The sequence below is a fragment of the Felis catus genome, chromosome B1, assembly GCF_018350175.1.
Source record: "Felis catus isolate Fca126 chromosome B1, F.catus_Fca126_mat1.0, whole genome shotgun sequence".
In the NCBI taxonomy this organism is placed as follows: domain Eukaryota; kingdom Metazoa; phylum Chordata; class Mammalia; order Carnivora; family Felidae; genus Felis; species Felis catus.
In genome coordinates, this window is record NC_058371.1 from 41,068,949 (window position 1) to 41,089,232 (window position 20,284).

A 20,284-nucleotide genomic window follows, 5' to 3' on the forward strand; every position below is an offset into this window, starting at 1 on the left:
GGTTTTCTCAGTGGGACCGACCGAGCAGATATGAAGATGGCTATTATATCAGAGCACCTTGGCCTCAGCTGGGCGGGTAAGTCGGGGACTTGGGGGCAAAAGGCACCTTGCCAGTCTACACGTACCCCTCCAGCTTCTTGCCTCTTCCTACTGTCCTCGGTGCATCTGATGTGTGATTGTCTTGTGCAAGTCTGTTGCCCAAGCGGTGCCTTTGGGTATACCCATGGAAAGTAAGCTCCCACCCTCCTCCATTCCTGCCCGGTTTTTCTTTTTTTTCTGCCTGGGTTTACTTTATAAGAAAGAATTAACTTTTGAAATTACGAGAGACCTTAGAATTGATCTGGTTCACCTCATTTTACAGATGGGAAAATCGAGATCCAGCTGAATAGAGTGGCTCTAATTAGTGACAGAGCCCTGGAAAACCAGCCAACAAATAAGCACAGAAACAAAAAACTATGTCTCTATGACTGCCTTTCTCTTCCTCCCTGTACTCACATTGCCCTTTCTCAAAGGCTGAGGAAGGAAAGGAAGGAAAGGAAGGAAAGGCTGTTGAAGGAAAGGAAGGAAGAAAAGGAGATGGCTCAAAATTGTTCACTTGTAACCTCTGGCTGTACCTGAGGTCTACCAGAAGTCCCACAACAAAAGGGTAGATCACATCTGAAGTGACACTGTGTGTGGGAAAATACAAGTGAAAGCTCAAAATGCGTTTTATTCAGTCACAGGACCTATAACTTAACCACCCCCCCCCCCCGCCTTGTTATGTTAGCTTTTATATGAATGGACTGCCTTTACTCAGTCACCCTGTGGAGAGGACTTCAGAGAAACTCAGAAGCCTTAGCAATAAGGCTTGCTGAAAGGCTCTGTGACAAAAATTTACAACAGAAATTCAGGAGCTGTTCGTTCTTAAGCCAAAGAAGAATGCCTACTGCTGCTTCTTGGGGTGTGTGTGTGTGTGTGTGTGTGTGTGTGTGTGTGTGGGTACCTGTGCATTCTGATCCTTACCATCACTGTCCCCTCTGGTCTTCCTCATCCTTGAAATTAGACTCTGAGGCTGTTCTCCCTTCGAAAGCACCTGTGAGAAATAACAATAAAAATAATGAGAGGGTGGGGCACCTGGGTGACTCAGTCGGTTGAGCGTCCGACTTCAGCTCAGGTCATGACCTCATGGTCCATGGGTTTGAGCCCTGTGTCAGGCTCTGTGCTGACAGTTCTGAGCCTGGAGCCTGCTTCGGATTCTGTGTCTCCCTCCCTCCTGCCCTTCCCCCATTCATGCTCTGTCTCAGAAATAAATAAACATTAAAAATAATAATAATAATGGGAGGGAGAAAGCTAACATTCTGTGTTATTGCCTTGCATTTAGATGGGAGCTTATATTTTCATTTTAAATGTAATTAGTGCCTTTCCCTGAAGAAACGTAAATACAGAAAAGCATTCCCATGATAACTGCTTCCTGGTGGAAAGTTAGTGGCACAGACGGCACTGGAGTGGGCTTCCGCAGGCTCAGCCTGCTCCTGGCTCTGGTCTTAGCTTGTGCCATGACCTTGCATAAGCGTTAACCTTGCTGAGAGGCTCAGCCTTGTCCAATAATATGTGAATTGACGAAAGAAAGGAAAGATATTCCTTCATTCATTCATTCAATACCAATTTTTTGAGCATTCCTATCCCTGCCCTATTTTCTGGATGTCGGAAGATGTAAGTGTCTGTGTTCCCCTAGTTGCTTCCTGGTAAGAAGGAATACCAAAACCCAGGGGGCACTGTTCCTTGATTCCCGGTACTCCCTGCCAGACGCAAGGCACAGCACCTGCTGGGGGGACCGGAGGCGGGCTCACACCCAGTCTTGCTTCTCTGCCTGCAGAGCTGGCTCGGGAGCTTCAGTTCAGCGTGGAAGACATCAACAGGATCCGTGTGGAAAACCCCAACTCCTTGCTGGAGCAGAGTGCAGCCTTATTGAATCTCTGGGTCACCCGCGAAGGCAAAAATGCAAAGAGTCAGTACCGTTAAGCTAAGGAAGCATCCTCTGTCCAAAGCCCATGCAGGACCTCCCCTTCACCGGAGCCTTTCTGCCTTCCAGCTCCAGTTGCTGTCTTTGCCTTGGAGCCAATCCCTTTTGCTGTCTCTGTCTCTCTGCCCCTCACACACACACCTGTCAGGGTCCTGGGGTCCTCGGGGAGTCCTATCATAAGAGGATAGGATGGTCTTGGCCTTGGCCTTTTTCCCATCCCCCGAATAAGACAAGAGCCACACCAGAACGAGATGACAGCACAGGTGTAGGGTGTGTGACTTCTCACTGAGTTTCTCAAACAAATGAGGACTGTCCTCTCAGAACAGAGCAAATCCTGCCTGATGCAGGAACATCTTTTCCTCCAACCTGGAGGGAAGATCCGTCACCCTGTTTTCAGCCCTTTCTCAACTAAATTCCCATACTCAGAAACACTAAGAGGAAATTGGGTGTCTGCATTTGGATCTCAAATCAACTGGCGAGGACCAAGGATCTCAAAAGGACAGTATCCTCTTCTCACTCTCATTTCTTGCAGAATTCCTCTCAGATTAGAAAAAAAACAGTCTTCCCATGCTTTGCAGTTGACCACCCTTAGGGTTTGGAAAAGATCTGTCAAAGGATAACAAAAGCTTCCCTCCCACCCCCCAGAGGCAGGTAGTTTTGATTCTGACAAAGGAGGGGTGCTGAGAAAACAAATCATCCCCCACTTCCCTCCCTTCTCTACACCCCACAACATTCCCACACTGTCTATGAGGATTGGAGCCCCCTTGGCCAGCACCCCTTCTTCCCTTCTCCCCTTGCAGTGGACAATCTGTATGCAGCCCTGCGCAACATTGACCGAAGTGAGATCGTGAACATGCTGGAGGGCTCGGGCAGACAGAGCCGCAATCTGAAACCCGACCGGAGACACAGGGACCGGGACTACTCTTCGTCACCCTCCCAGATGAATGGTGAGTGTCTCCTGGAAGGAGGTGGGGCTGCGCTGGGCGCCACCTTCCAGGCACCAGCACAGGACACTTCATGAAACCATCTTTCCCTTTGGTGGGAGGTTTGGTCTCCTCGAACTCCCTCCCTGGTGGTGCTGAGAGCAGAGGCAAGCAAGAGAGACGGGAGCACTCCTGTGCAGAGGGGCTCCCGGGTGCTCCCCTAGGCTCCAGGCTCCTGCTGCAGTCCAGGGAAGAGCTGGAGTCACCCCTGCATGTTGCAGAGGCTCTCCATGGTTCTGTGCCACCAGTGGCCCCACCTCTTGGGGCCTGTGTCCCCATCTGTAAAACAGTCAGTGGTAGAGAAGCAAAGGGCATGGAGATTCTGGCCCAAGATCTGATGTGGTGAAGCTGGCAGGTGTTTTAGAAGTCCTATGAGGCTAAGTGGGCTTCTTTCCTTTGAGTCTAGTCTCTCTGTTTCTCTCCCTCCCTTTTTTCTCACCCCATCTCTTTCCTCTTATCCTTTTTAATGTGCTTCAGCATGGCACAGACCCCCAGTGTGACCAGGCCCTAGGGGAGGAAGCCCGGAGGCCCCTGACCTTTGCCCCCAGTACCCACACAGCAGCCTCCTGTGCACCAGTGTCCTTGCAACAGCAGTGAAATTAGCCACCTGCATGAAGGAGAGGGGATTGGGGGTCCCCCACCCCGTCCCCCTCACCTGCCCTCTCTCCAGCCACTGGGCACAGAAACAGCAGAGGCCCTGCTCTTTGGAGCTAATCCTCTTCTTTAGAGTCAGCAGGTTAGATCAGATTCCCAAGATTCCTTACAGACCTTGAAGAAACAATTTTAAGTCTATGAACTTTCTTCTTGTGGTGCCTAAATATGTCACCCTAGGCGGCGACATCGCGCTGTCTGTGCTTCCCAAGCGGCTAATTTACTGGCCATCCCTGGCCACACACTCACATGCACGCTGGGCAGTTGCCCGTGGCACGGGGGGGGGGGGGGGGGGACCTGCCATGAGCCGGTAAGTTCTAGGTCAGTCTGGGCAGGGGGCCTCCTTTTGCCAGGTGGGGCCTGTGCATGCCAAGCCCCTTACACGTTTCTCTCTCCCGTGTCCTGTGTCTCCTGAAACATGCTGGGTGCAGGGCTCCTCTGTTGATCACGTCCTGTCATCTTTCTCTTCTGCCTCTGACCTCACCTGGACCTCTAGTCCGCTCATTCTCTCGCACTGCCTATCTTCACTGTCTCCACCTCGGCCGGGTGTTCAGGAGCCGTCCGCCTCCACAGATGCATGTCGTGAAAAACTTCTAGCCCTTCCTCCCCACCAGTCTCATGGCCGTGTGCGAGGGCGTGTGTGTGCGCGTGCACGAGGGCCTACGAGTGCCTGAGGAGTTGTCTCTCACTCTTCAGACCCGGCATAAAGGCTTCAAGGCCGTGGTCCCCTCCCATGTCCCTTGGGGACCTGGCCGGAGCATTGTGGGGACTGCTGAGTAGACCAGCTCCCTTTCACAGAGGGAGAAAGGGAGGGCAGTTGAGGAAATGCTGAAAGCTTCAGGAAATCCAAGTGACAAAATGCGTCTCCTTTTCTCTGTGATATCTGATCACTTGGTTGGGTTTCTTAATATTCCCAGTGCTGTTTCTATCAAGTCAAATCTGCAAGTTTTTGTTTCTCTGTGCCCCAGTTATGTACCTAGAGGACACAGGCCCGTAGAATTACACGAGTATAAACAAGGAAGTTATGACCATTAAAAATACGTTAAGAAGGTGGATCCCCTGTTAAGTGTTCTTACTGCAGTTAAAAAAAAGAATCTCCCACTGGCCACAGGACTTACAACTCCAGTCAGGCCTAGAGAGCCCAATGCCTAACCAGAGTTCAGAATCCCTCTGTGGGACTGACTGGGTCTCTACATGCTCTGTGACAGGTGAAAGGGGCTCTGTTTTAGTTGGTCTGCTCATTTAGCAAGTACTTTTTGAGCACCTACCACAGGCCAGGCGCTGGTCTAGGCAGGGGAGATAAATCAGTTCTCAAGCACACACACACAAATCTCCCTTAACGCCCTGCCCTCGTGGAACTTACCTTCTGTTTGGAGAGTCAAGCAACTGCATAACTTGTGAGGGAAGCATCTAAAGTGCTAGCAGGGGGAGGGAGCAGGACCAGAGGTCAGAGGGCAACAGGAGGCCAGTTCTTACAGGCTACCCTAAGGACATTGGGTTTACTGGTAGCAAGCCGGAGAGCCACTGGAGGCTCTGGAGGGAAAGAGTAACATAATGTAACTTAAGTTTTCAAAGGATTCCTCTCCCTGCTTTGTTGATTTTTAGACCGTCACAAACTGAATGCTTCTGTGCTTCCTGGCTTCTCTGTGTGGCCCTGTCACCCCTTCAGAGACCCCCCTCCAACAGGTCTGCTGATGAACACAGGCTGTGTGCCCTGCGTGCATGCTCCCCACCATGGCCCAAGCAGACACTCATTAGCAGATGCCTAGCTCGGTCTACTCTTCCTTTTCTGGCACTAGAATTGGCTTCTATGTGTTTATCCTGCCCTCTTCTCTGTCCTGGGAAGATGGTTCTGGCCTGGAAAGAAGGAGCAGGAGTGACGAAAGGTAGAAGGGTAGGGAGGCAATAGCCTTCCATGGTTCCTCCAGTGTTCTCCTGGGCAGGGGCCCATGCTGGCTTGTCTGGGTGCCTGCCCGGCCCTCTGCACTGACGTCACAGCTGTACCTGGCCTTCTCTGCACCTGACCTCGCTTCTCTGCTTCTCTGAGCCTCCTGATGAAGCCATGGGGATGAAGGACAGTGCTTGAGTGCTCTGTGCTGTCAGGGAAACAGAAACTTGAGGTCTGTTTTCCTTCCTTCTTGACTCTTCCTGCCATATACACCTGGCTGGCCTGGTCAGAGCATAAGGGGGCTTAAGTTCAAAGGCCAGTTTTCTTCCCCTACACAAGAGGGAACTGCCCTGGGCCCTTGGGTAATATACATAAAGAAAACAATTGCCTATAAAGAAAAAAAAAAAAGAAAAGAAAGAATGAATGAAAAAGATGTTTCTAAAAGAGAAATCAGATTTCTCATATAAAAGGAAAAAAATGGACATCTCACATCCACACTTGTCAGGTCCATTGGTTTGATAAATTGGACACATAATAATGTCTTCTTAGAAAGAAAATGTGTTTTACTTCTGTCAGCTCCTGATCACAACTAGTGAGTATGGCTTTTGTCTGAGGCCAGGTTGGCTGCCCCTCCTTGTCTAGCTGGCTACTAACATTAAACTATGAGGGTGATCATTATGTCTTGGTTAGCAGAGACCCAGCAGGATAACCTGAGATGGAGACTTAGGGAGGAACTGCTGGCCTGTGCTCTGCCCCAAAGCAGTATGTATAGTTGCCTCTTACCTGATTTCCCCAAAATGCAACTCTGGAGAGGAGAGCTCTAGACTGAAGGGTGGGCTGGTGGCTCCCATGTGGCAGAGCCACGTGTGACTGTGAGAAAGACAGGCACTTCTAAAATTCAACAGGGGACACAGCAGACCTTATTATAGTCTGATCCATCCCAGATCTTGTGAGATAATCCTCATGACGATGTGCTCAGGCCTTATGAACATTGTTCTGACTTAATAGTAATCACCACTGGCACTGAGTATGACCATCTATGGTCTCAGATCCAAGCTTGTGAGGATGTGGATAGATCAGTGGGTGTCCTCTGGAGACTGAGAGGGAGAAGCAAGGCATACACCCTAAACATTATTACTAGAGGAGAGGCCCCAGAATAAAGAAAAGTCAGGAAGTCCTGGGAGCGGATGTGCATGCATTTTCTTCGTGGACACATTTCATTTGTGTGACATTCCATGAAGTGACCACCATGGAAGTTTTAAGGAGGATAAGTCCCAAAGGATACCCAAGAATGAGCCTCCAGTATTCTGTGGCCAGTAGAGCTACCCTCTCCTGGTCCTTATCAGGTCTTACTGAGATTCCCAAAAGTTACAGAATACTCACTTGGCTATTATTTGAGGGGCTATTTAAGATGCATTCCACTTCTGGGGTACCTGGCTGGCTCAATCAGTGGAGTGTGTGACTCTTGATCTCGGGGTCATGATTTCAAGCCCCACCGAGGGTGCTGAGGTTACTTAAATGAATTTTTAAAAAAGAGGATGCATTCCACTGCTGGCCAAAATGAGGTATTAAGGACTGAATATACCCTCCTGCTTAAAACAGCCAAAAAAAAAAAGGGGGGCCAAATATAGGAACTAATGGTTTTCAAGACTTTAGACACAGTAAACAAAAGGCAGTGATCTATGGGACCTAGGAAATAATTGAGGGAAACTCTGTAATTGCTAGTTTCTAGGTCATGACATAGGGCAGAGAAATCCAAGAAGTTTCCCTGGGTTGAGGAGACGTTGAGAATCCAGAGAGAAAGGAGCAGCTAGAGTTGCCAAGATATATATACAGTGCCAGAGAAAACATAGCTGCTTGAAGAATCCTGGAGCTCTTCAGAGGGTCCCCTGCAAGTTTTGGTTGAGTATTAATCAGCTATTCCTGACAGTCAGATGGATCATTCAGAAACATTGCATAGGAAACAAAAAAGGGCCTTACCTGGAAATGGAGAGTAACTAGTCCTACATTGATCAATGCTCCAGCCCTATCTAATCAACCTTGAAAGCAAACCTCAAAAGGATCAGACTGTTTCCAAGTTACTTAACTGCATAACAGAACAAAGCTCAAGAATGTTTATAGGAATACAGAAATATCCAACACCCACCAAGGTAAAATTTACAATGTCTGACATCCAGTTAAAGATTACCAGACATACAGAGAGACAGGAAAGTGTGACCCATAATAAAGAGAAAATCAATCGACACTAACTCTAAACTGAAACAGATGTTAGAATTAGCATACAAGAATGTTAAAACAGTTATTATAACTGTATTTAAGGTGTCCAAAAAGTTAAGGAGAGACAGAAAATATTTTTAAAAGATTCAAACCAGTCTTCTAGAGATGAAACTATAATGTGTAGGATGAAAAATACACTGAATGAGATTTGACATTACAGAAGAAAAGATTAAGGAATCTGACAACATAGCAATAAAAACTCTTCAAAATGAAACACAGAAAGAAAAGAATTTTTAATCTTTATTTTTGAGAGAAAGAGACAGAGCATGAGCAGGGGAGGGGCGGACAGAGAGGGAGACACAGAATCCAAAGCAGCTCCAGGCTCTGAGCTTTCAGCACAGAGCCCAATGTGGACCTCAAACCTACGAACCATGAGATCATGACCCGAGCCGAAGCTGGATGCTCAACCAACTGAGCCACCCAAGTGCCCCAAGAAAAAAAATTTTAAAGCATCAGTGAGCTATGGGACACTTTCAAGTGGCCTTATATATGTGGAAATAGTTTCCAACAGAGAATGGGTGAAAAAACATTTGAATAAATAAGGGTTGAAAAATGTCCAAATTTGTCAAAAACTAACTAATCCAAGAAGATTACACAAATCCAAGAAGTTCAGTGAACCACATGTACAAGAAAAATGGACACAATGATGCCAAGGCATATTTTAAGCAAATTGGTCAAACTAGTGATAAAGTCTTGAAAGCAGCCAAAGAAAAAGGGACATATTATGTATGAAAGAACAAAAGATAAGGATGACATCAGTGGTGCCTGGGTGGCTCAGTCAGTTGAGCATCTGACTCTTGATTTTGACCCAGGTCATGATCTCATGTTTGTGGGATTGAGACCTGTGTTGGACTTCATGCTGATGGCTTAGAGCCTGCTTGGGATTCTCTCCCTCCCTCTCTCTCTGCCCTTTCACTGCTCGCACTCTGTCTCTCAATAAATAAACGTAAAAAAGACTTTTTTAAAAGATAAGAATGACATCAAACTTCTTGTTGGAAACAATGCAAGTGCAAAGACAGTGGAGCAACATCTTTAAAGTAGACTAAATCTTTAAAGAGCATCTCTGACCTATAACTCTATGCCTAGCAAAAGTAGCTTTCAAAAATGAAAGCAAATTCATCCCCAGGAGACCCATGCTTCAAGCAATATTAAAAAAGAAACAATAGGGGCGCCTGGGTGGCTCAGTCGGTTAAGCGTCCGACTTCAGCCAGGTCACGATCTCGTGGTCCATGAGTTCGAGCCCCGTGTCGGGCTCTGGGCTGATGGCTCGGAGCCTGGAGCCTGCTTCCGATTCTGTGTCTCCCTCTCTCTCTTCCCCTGCCCCGTTCATGCTCTGTCTCTCTCTGTCTCAAAAATAAATAAAAAAATTTAAAAAAAAATTAAAAAAAAAAAGAAACAATAGGGGCATGTGGGTGGCTCAGTCAGTTAAGCATCCATCCAGCTCTTGATCTTAACTCAGGTCTTGAGCTCAGGGTCGTGAGTTTGAGCCCCACATTGGGCTCCACCCTGGACATGAAGACTACTTTAAAAATAAATAAACAAACAAATAAATAAATAAAATAATAAAAGTCTTTCAGGCCAAAGGAAAATGATATCAGACAGAAACATGGATCTACAAGAAAGAATTAACAATGCCAAAAACATTAACTGCAAGGATAAATACATAATTTTCTAATTAGTTACATTATTTCCTCATTATTGAAATCTCTTTAAAAGATAACTATGTAAACAAAAATAACAATGATATAATGTTGGGTTCATAACACATGTGAAAGTGAAATGTATGACAACAATAGTACAAAAGTCAAAAAGTCAAGAGGGGAAAAATAGAAGTGTACTATTGTAACGTGCTAATACTATATACCAAGTGGTATAATTTCACTTCAAAATAGACTATGATAGGTCAAGGATGTATATTATAAGCCTTAAAGCAGCTATTGAAATAATAAAACAAAGAATTGTACCTAATAATTCATCCAAGTAGATCAGATGGAGTCATAATAAATTTCAATTAATTCAAAAGACATAAAGGAAGAAAAAAGAGAAGAACAGATGGGACAAAGAAAGTAGAAATTAGCAAGTAATAGATTTAAACCTAAACACATTTTTAAATAAAGTTTATTTTGAGAGAGAGAACATGTGCACACAGGTGAGGGAGGGGCAGAGAGAGGGGGAGAAAGAGAATCCCAAGCAGGCTTCACACTGTCAGTGTAAAGCCCGACATGGGGCTTGATCTCATGAACCGCAAGATTACAACCTGAGCCACAATCAAGAGTTGGATGCATAACCAACTGAGTCACCCAGGCACCCCTAAACCTAACCATACTAACAATCTCATTAAATGTAAATGGTCTGAGTACCCCAATGAAAAGGCAGAGATCGTCATTATGAATATATAGGTAAATCTCAACTATCCTCTTCAAACACAAAGTCCTTAAAAGGATGAGAAAAGATAAATTGTGCTTACACTAATCAAAAGACAACTGGAATGGCTGTATTAATATCAAACAAGTGGGTTTTAGAACAAAGAGTATTACCAGAGATGAAGAAAATAATTTCATAAGTAGTTCAAGCACATAACAATCCTAAATACTTATGTACCTAGTAAGATAGCTTTCAAATACATGAAGCAAAACCTAGGAAAACTGCAATGACAAGTAGACAAAACCACAGTTATAATGGAGACTTTAGTACCTCTGTCTTAATAATTGATAGAACAAGTAGAAAAATCAGTAAACATATAGAAGATTTGAAAAACACTACCATCCAGCATGACCTTTATTGTTGACAGTTATAAATATTCCACTCCATAACAGTAGCATGCATATTCTTTTCAGTTGCATCTGGAACTTACACTAACATGGACCATATTATAGACCATAAAGTAAGTCTTAGATTTAAAAGCATTTGAGGTATACAAAGCATGTTCTCTGACCACAGTGAAATTAAATTAAAAAACAATAACAAAAAATCTGGAAAATCTTAAATATTTGGAAACCAAATAATACACTTCTAAATAACTCATGGGTCAAACAAGAGAGTAAAAGAGAAATTAGCACATATTCTGAAATGAATGTAAAGAAAAACACAAGATATCAAAATTTATAGGATTCCAGTTCTTGTGTGTTGGACTCAGCCTATCAATAGCTAATATTGTGGCTGGACCGGCCCATGTGGTTCTTGTTATGACTGCAAGATGCCCGTTAGCAATAACCACCAGGAAACTTCAGGGGGAAAAAATTTATTAGTTACAGAACCTGAAAATTACACAGCATACTTAGGGCCACACAGCACAATTGTCAGGGGAAAAAAAGAGAGAAGAGAACAAGCTCAGGGCTAGGGTTCTCTATTTAGGGGGTTGAAAGTGGAGGCCTAGGGTTTCATGGGCTCACTCTTTATTGGTAAATTCAAAACATAAGAGTGGGAATTTAAAGCATGAGAAAAGAAAAATCAAGTGGCCCAAATGGTCAGTCATTGAAATCAACTGAGGTCTCCATAACAAGGGAGATTCAGTGGGGAAGGGTGGCCTGGCCCTTTATCTAGTCATGTGGTTGGCAATGTGTTTATTTGAGGTAGCCATCTTTGAAGGGGAAATATAGGCAATCAAAGCTTAGGTCAGACACTTGCATTATAAAAAGGAAAAAAAAAAAAAAGGAAACAAAACCCACCAGTCAGGGCTTATCCTACACCAGTAAGGCAGTACTTAGGGGGGAATTTATGTCACTAACTGTCCACAAAAGAAAGGAGAAACATTCTCAAATCAATGACCTCAGCTTCTACCTTAAGATATTAGAAAGAGAACAAATTAAACCCAAAATGACCAGAAGAAAGGAAATAATAAAGGTCAGAGTAGATATCTCTGAAACTGAAAACAGAAAACAAACAAAAAACTGGGGAAAATCAATAAAATCAAACGTTGGTTCTTTGAAAAGATTGATAAAATTGACAGACCTTTAGCCAAACTGGTTAAGAAAAAGAGAAGACAAAAATTACCAATATCAGGAATAAGAGAGGTCATGTCACTACAAATTCTATAGATAGTAAAAAGATGATAAGGGATGGTTATGACAGTTTTATGCCAATAACTGAAAGCATAGATGAAATTGACAAATCTTTGAAAGATATGTTATCAAAGCTCATAGAAAGAAATAGGTGACCCTAATAGCCCTATAAACTAAATTAATGCTTAAAATTTCTACAAAGAAAACAGCAAGCCTAGATGGCATCACTGGTAAAATCCACCAAATATCTAAGGAAGAAATAATTCATGTAGAAAATGTAAAAGAATATAATACTTGCCCACTCATTCTATGAGGCCAGCATTACCGTAATATTAGGGGGGGGGGAAATATTATTAGAAAGCTATAGACCAATATCCTTCATGAACATTTATGCAAAAAATTTAAATTTTATCAAGTCAAATCCAACGGGATATGTAAAAGGATAATACATTATGACCGAGTGGGGTTTATCCAAGGAATGCAAGGGTGGTTTAACATTCTAAGATATATCAATATCTGCTTCTCCATGTAATGAGCTTGGAAGCTGCCACTCTATGTACTAACAAGTAAGAAGCTGAATAGACTGAAACATCAATTCTAGGATCTGTAAGAGAGGTAAGGGCACAAGGCAAATTTGCTGCCCCCAAAACTGGAGAGTCTGACGGGGGGATATGGAGAATATGAATTTACCAGAGCAGGGACTCATGAGTGGAAACCACCTCAGGAGCCCATGCTGGGGTAGGAAAACCAGAACTATAACTGACAAATTGCTGGAGGCTCAGTGTAGACAACTCTGAGAGTTTAAAAACTTCAGGGGGACTTGGTCTGGGGAGGGGGGCGGTGCATAATTTTGTGAGATTTACCTCCAGGAGGTTCAACCAGTTTCCCACAATAAATTATCAGGAAAATCCCCTTGTTCTTCCAGCAGGGGGAGGAGAAAAGGAACTATTTTTAATTATGCCAGAGCACTGTTGTTCTTAACAAGGCCTGCCTTCAGGGGAAACTACTTAAGGAGAGCTTAACACCCTGGGGTTACTCTCAGAGCCTAACTGATCTGGGGGGAGGGAACTACCCAACTCCAGTCAGCTAGCCTTCCTCTTGGGAGAAAGAAAATAAAATACCTAACTCCAGCCCATGCTAGCCATCTTTTCCCATCTAAAGTAAAGGGAAATTTTTGTAATACTTGTCAAGTTCACAGTCCAGAGGCATAGGCTTACTAAAGGTCTGAGACTTAATCATAGGACTATAGAATGCTTCCCCTTCCCCCACACTTCACCACTGCATCACTAAAGGCCTATTTACAGCAGTTCCTTTATCCAGGATATCATATCTGGATTTCAAGGAAAAGGTATAAGATGTACTAAAAGGCAAAAAAAAACCACAGTTTGAAGAGACAGAGCAAGCGTTAGAACCAGACATGGCAAGGGGTGTTGGAATTACCAGACTGGGAATTTAAAACAACTATGATTGGGGTGCCTGGGTGGCTCAGTCGATTAAGTGTCTGACTTTGGCTCAGGTCATGATCTTATGGTACGTGAGTTCAAACCCTGTGTCAGGCTCTGGGCAGACAGCTCAGAGCTAGGAACCTGCTTCACATTCTGTGTCTCCCTTTCTCTCTGCCCTCCCTGCTCATGCTCTATCTCTCTCTCAAAAAAAATAAATAAACATTTTAAAAAATAGGAAAAACCCCTGTGATGAATATGCTAGAGCTCTAATGGGTAAAGTAGAGAGCATGTAGGAACAGATGGGCTGAATGATGGAAATCCTAAAAAAGAACCAGCAAGAAATACTAGAGATAGCACTGTAACAGAAATGAAGAATGCCTTTGATGGGCTTACTAGTGCACTGGACACAGCTGAGGAAAGGATCTCCGAGCTTGAGGCTCTGTCAACAGGAACCTCCAAAACCAAAAAGTAAAGAGAACAAAGACAAAAAAAAAAAAAGAATAGAATATACAAGGAGTTTGGGGCAACTACAGAAGGTATAACATATGTATAATGGCAATACCAGATGGGGAAGAAAGAAAGGAATGAATAAATATTTGAAAAAATAATAATGACTGAGAATTTACCCCAAATTAGTATCAGACACCAACCCACAGATCCAGAAAGCTCAGAGAATACAGTAGGATAAATGCCCAAAACTATACTTTTCAACCTCATTTTCAAATCACACAAAGTCAAAGAGAAAGGAAAAAAATTCTGAGGGGGGGGGGAGGGGAGGATAGTGAAAAAAACCACCTTACCTATAAAGGAACAAAGATAATATTACATCTGACTTCTCCTAGAAGCCATGCGGACAAGAAGACAGTGGAGTGAAATATTTAGTGTTGAGAGGAAAAAACACCAACATAGAATTCTGTATCCTATAAAATTATACTTCAAAAGTGAAAGAGAAATAGACTTCCCAGACAACCAAAAATTGAGGGAATTTGTTGCCAGCAGACCTGCCTTGCAAAAAGTATTAAAAGAAGTTCTTTAGAGAGAAGGAAAACAATATAGGTGAGAAACCTGAACGTACATAAAGTTAGGAAGAGCATCAAAGAAAGATTAAGTGAAAATTAAATAAAAATTTAAGTTTTCTTGCTCTTAGTTGATCTACAGTTTGTTTAATAGCAATAATGTATTCAATTATGTATGCTTCTGTACGTATCTTATGCATGTACACATACACACACGCACATATATATGTGCTTATACATAAGTGAAATGAACAAGTGATAGCACAGCAATGGTAGAAGGGATGAGAGGGAGGAATTAAGATCATTTTGTTGTAAGGAACTCACACTACCTGTGCTATACTGCTATTTGAAAGTGGACTATAGAAGTGTATATTGCAAATTCTAGGACAACCACTAAAAAATTTTTTAAAGAAGCATAAATAATATGCTAAGAAAGGAGAAAAGATAGAATAATATAAAATGCTCAATTAAAACCACAAAAGGCAGAAAAAGAGTAGAAGACAAAAATAGGAACAAAGAACAAGGGCAACAAATAGAAAACAGTAATATGATAGATATTAATCCAACTATCAGTAAACACTTTGAGAGTCAGTGGTCTAAGTGTACCAATTAAAAGACTGTGAGAATGGATCAAAAAATACATCTTGTCTACATGAAACCCACTTTAAATATAAAGACACATGTAGATTAAAAGTAAATACATGGACAAAAATACATCATGTTAACACCAATCAAAAGAGTGTAGGAGAAGCTAGATTAATTTCATACAGAGCAGACTTCAAAGCAAAGAAAATTATCAGAGATAATGAGGAGCATTACATAATGATAAAGGGATCAATTCTCCAAGAAGACCTAATAATCCTTAACATGTATGTGCCTAACAACAGAGCATCAAACTATGAGAGGCAAAAACTGAGAGACCAAGAAGGAGAAATAGATGAATCCACTATCAGAGTTGGAAACTTCAACAACCCTGTATCAGAAATGGACAGACCCAGTAGGCAGAAAATTGGTCAACACCACCATCATCAGCTGGATGTAACTGGCATCTGTAGACTACTTCATCCAACAACAGCAGAATACACATTCTCCTCAAGCTCACATGGTACATTCACCAAAGTAGGCCATAATCTGGGCCATAAAACACACCTTAACAAATTTAAAAGAATATAAATGACAAATCAATGTAATTCATCAGATTAATAAACTAAAAAAGAAAAAGCGTATGATTACCACAATAGATGCAGAAAAAGTATTTAACAATTCCAACATCCATTCCTTGTTAGAAAACAAAAAGCTCCTAGCAAAGTAGGAATAGAAAGGAATTCATTCAACCTGATAAATCATATCTATAAAAAAACCTAAAGCTAACATTACATTAATGGTAAGAGACTCAATGATTATGAATTGATGAACTGAATGTTAAGTAGTAACAAGACAATGATGCCTACTCTCACTGCTTTTGTTCAACATTAGGGATGCTAACCTCTTTGGCCTCAGCCACAGCAACTTCTTACTAGATATGTCTCCAGAGGCAAGGGAAATAAAAGCAAACATGAACTATTGGGACCTCCTCAAGATAAAAACTTCTGCATAGCAAAGGAAATAACCAACAGAGCTAAAAGGCAACCAAATGGAAATGGGAGATGATATTTGCAAATGACATATCAGATAAAGGGTTAGTATCCAAAATCTATATAGAACTTATCAAACTCACACCTGAAAAAACAAATAATCCAGTGAAGAAATGAGCAAAAGACGGGAACAGACACTTTTCCAAAGAAGACATCCAGATGGCTCACAGACACATGAAAAGATGCTCAACATCACTCATCATCAGGAAAATACAAATCAAAACCACAATGAGATACCACCTCACACCTGTCAGAATGGCTAAAATTAACAACTCAGGAAACAACAGATGTTGGCAAGGATGCAGAGAAAGAGGAACACTTTTGCACTGCTGGTGGGAATGCAATCTGGTGCAGCCACTCTGGAAAACGGTATGGAGGTTTCTCAAAAAATTAAAAATAGAGCTTCCCTATGACTCAGAAATTGCACTACCGGGTTTTTATCCAAAAGATACAAAAATGCTGAATTGAAGGGTCATATGCATCCCAATGTTTATAGCAGTACCATCAACAATAGCCAAATTATGGAAAAAGCCCAAATTTCCATCGACTGATGAATGGATAAAGAAGATGTGGTACACACACACACACACACACGAATATTATTCGGTGATGAAAAAAATGAAATCTTGCCATTTGCAACAATGTGGATAGAGCTAGAATGTATTATGTTAAACAAAACAAGTCAGAGAAAGATAAATATATGATTCAGAGAAATTGTATTTTTCAGACAAAAATAAATATATGTGGAATTTAAGAAACAAAATAGATGAACATAGGGGAAGGAAAGGAAAAATAATATAAAAACAAGGAGGCAAACCATAGGAGACTCTTAAAATACAAAGAACAAACTGAGGGTTGCTTGAGGGGTGTTGGGTGGGGGGATGAGATAAATGGGTGATGGACATTAAGGAGGGCATTTGTTGAGATGAGCACTAGGTATTATATGCAAGCAATGAATCACTAAATTCTACTCCTGAAACCATTATTGCACTATATGTTAACTAACTTGGATTTAAGTAAAATTAAAAAAAAAATACAGATGCTAGCCAGTACAATAAGCAAGAGAAATATAAAGCAACCAGATTGGAAAGATAGAAGTAAACTGTCTCTATTCACAGACAATAAGATCACCAATATAAAAAATCTAATGGAATCTACAAAGTGATTAATAAGTGTGTTTAGTAAGGTTGCAGGATACAAGTTCAGTATCTAAAATCAATTGAATTTCTATATTCTTTATCCTAGCAGTGAACAATTTTAAATTGAAATTTTGAAAAGAATATCATTTACAATAACATTGAAAACATTGAAATACTTGGAGAAAAATCTGATAAAATGAAAGACTTATGCATTGGAAACTACAAAACATTGCTGAAAGCAGTTGAAGAAGACCTAAATACATGTAGAGGTGCACCTTGTTAATGGGTCAGAAGACTTGATATTGTCAGTTCTCCTTTAACGGATCTGTATGTTTGATGCAATCCCGATCAAAACCCCTGTAGGCTTTTTTTGTAAACAAAGTCGTTCTAAAATTCGTATGTAAAGGACCTAGAATATCCAAGACAACTTTGAAAATGAACAAAATTGGAGGACTCACACTACCTGACTTCAAGACTCATTACAAAGCTACAGTAATTATTACAGTTGTGGTACTGTCATAAAGATGAATGAATTAGTGGAACAGAATGGAGTCCAGAAACAGATCCATATATATATGTATATGAACAACTGATTTTCAACAAAAGTACAAAGGCAGTTTGGTGGATAAAGGATAATTTTTACAAGTGGGGCTGGAACAATTGGATATTCATAAGCAAAAATGAACTTGGGTTCCTACCTTGCATCAGCATATACAAAATTTAACTCAAAAGGGATGGTAGACTAAATGTACAACTGAACATAAAAACTTCTAGAAATAAACATAGAACTATAAAACTTCTAGAAGAAAACATGAAAGAAAACCTTAGAAATCTCGGGTAAGGCAAAGATTTCTTAGCCCCAACTCCATAAGTACAATCTGTAAAAGAACAAATTGGTAAATTGGGCTTCATCAGAAACAAAAACCTGCTTTTCAAAATACACTATTGTGAAAGTGAAAAGATAAGCTACGGTTTGGGAAAAAATACTGGAAATAATCATCTGATATAAGACTTGTATCCAGAATATGTAAAGAACTCTCAAAACTCAATAATAAGAAAACAAACAACCCAGTTTTTAGCAGAGCAGATTTGAACAGTTAACCCCGAAGATACAAAGATGGCAAAGAAACACATAAAAAGGTGTTCAACACTAATACCCATTAGGGAAATACAAGGAGATACCACTACACCCCTGTCAGAATGGCTAAAATGAAAAAGGTTGATCATACCAGGTGTCACTGAGGATAGGGAGGAACTGGCACTCTCATAACATTGCTGGTGGGAATGTAAAATGAAACAGCCAATTTGGAAAGCACTTTTGTTTCTTAAGACGTTAAAGTACACCTATCATATGATCCAGCCACGCTACTCCTAGGTGTGTATCCTAAAGAAACAAAGCATATGTTCACATAGACAAGCAGCTTTATTTGTAACAGCCCCGGACTGGAAGCAACTCAAATGTCGATTAATAGGTAAATGGATAAACTGTGGTGCATCTAATGGAATACAGCTCAGCAGTAACAATGGATAAATCATCAATACATCCAACAGCAAGGATGATACCCAAATAGGCCAAGTGAAAGAAGCCAGATTAAAAAAAAAAGTACATACTGTCTAATTCCATTTATGTAAAGTTCTGGGAAATGCAAACTAACGTATAGTGTCAGAAAGCAGATCAGTGGTTACCTGGGAACACGGACACAGAAGGAAGGATTATAAAGCATGAAGACACCTTTCAAGGGTGATGAATATCCCTCTTTTCATTGTGGTGATGGTTTCATGAAACTCATCAAATTATCTGCTTTAAATATGTGCTCTTACTGTATGTCAACTATACCTCAATAAAGCAATTTTAAAAGATACTAATGGCAAAATCTAGTAGACCAGACCACTCTTACTATGTGCCCTGAGCTAGTTGCTGTACCTCTAGTTCCCTAATCTATAAAGTAGGAGTGATATTGCCTTACTCGTAGGGTTGTTGTGACCATTAAAAATAACATATTTGGTATGTTCTATACAAAATGGATGCTCAATTAGTAACTGCAATAATACGATAATGCCTTCAAGAATAAGAAGAGAATAATCACTTGACTCTAAAATGTTCGGCTCACATATATTCCAGAGAGACTATTGTGGATGGTTTGAAGGCCCTTGGCCCTGGTTTCCCAATGGGTCATGGTTTCACATACAGTCACTTTGACTTAACATGGGAAGATCTGTTCTGCCCATTTTTCCTACTTTCCCACCTCCTCTTTGTTCCTCCTCTTTTGGCCAGAGCTGAAAGGGGAGTCCTTTAGTCTTGGCAAACGCAGCCCTGCCCTTCCAGCCACCCCACCACCTGATGGTCTCTTCGTCCTCCTTCTCATTTTGGGACCTGGAATCACATAGACTTGTAGAGATCAGTCAGCGAGAGAACTCTCCTGGGAAGATTAAGGGAGGCTGTATGTCAATCACACAGCATGGCTCCTGGCTCCTGGAACACATCTTTAAGTCAGCAGTTGTGGTTGTGGCTCCTGTACCCTCCTCACACTCTGGAGCGCTCTGGCCAACGGATTCCCAATCCTGTTCTAAGAAAGTGGGAGGAGGAGGGAGACACCACCCCTGCCCTCAAAGGGTGTACAGTCCCATGACCCAGCTCAGTGAGGGAACCTAGGATGGGCTCAGAGATTGCCAAAACAAGGTGAGCTGAAGTCTCAGGGAAAACGTCATGAAAAAAGAGGATGACGGGAGCCTGTCTTGTTTGTGTGCGTTGGTGTGTTTGTAATCCTCAGCCCTTCACACGGTACCTGGCACGTAAGCGGGCCTCAGTTCACACCTTTTGGCTGAACAAGTGAGTTAATGAGGAGAGCAGCAGATGGTATTGTGTCAAGTAGAGAAGAACTGGGAGAGCAGGAGCTGAGTTCCAGACTTGGGATAGGAGGGTCCATGTGGCCGGAAGAAAGGCCAGGCCCTGGGAAGAGCTGGATGTGGGGTGGTGAGGGGTGAATGGCGGGATGGAGAGTCAGGTTAGGGGCCTCTCTGGCACAGGGAGGTCCTTAGAGATGCTGTAGGGGCGGCCTCGCCCATCCCCAGGGGTCCTGCTCTAAACCCCGGTTCCCCAGACGGGCTGAGCTGACTGGAGAAGCTTGTGTTCCGGTCCCTTCTCCCACCCACAGATGGGTACCAGCTCTGAAGGGGAGGCAGAGGCCCTCTTTGCCTTATCCATGGACCCCCACTCCTGGCTGGAGGAGAGCAGAGGGGCCAACTGA

The 20,284-nt window shown here is 42.3% G+C and overlaps 1 protein-coding gene across 20 annotated transcripts in view; it reads left to right on the forward strand.

The window, feature by feature from the left end:
• Positions 1–20,284, forward strand: part of ANK1 (ankyrin 1) — a 219,115-nt gene that overhangs the window by 179,691 nt on the left and 19,140 nt on the right. For 13 of the 20 annotated variants that reach the window (XM_023252571.2, XM_045055493.1, XM_045055506.1 and 10 more), the window contains 3 exons: positions 2–76; positions 1,856–1,987; positions 2,803–2,949. In XM_023252571.2, coding sequence (XP_023108339.2) covers positions 2–76; positions 1,856–1,987; positions 2,803–2,949 — 354 coding nt within the window. Of the gene's footprint in view, position 1; positions 77–1,855; positions 1,988–2,802; positions 2,950–5,241; positions 5,323–20,284 lie in introns of all 20 variants that reach the window. The other 7 variants (XM_045055491.1, XM_045055497.1, XM_045055489.1 and 4 more) reach the window with 1 other exon arrangement.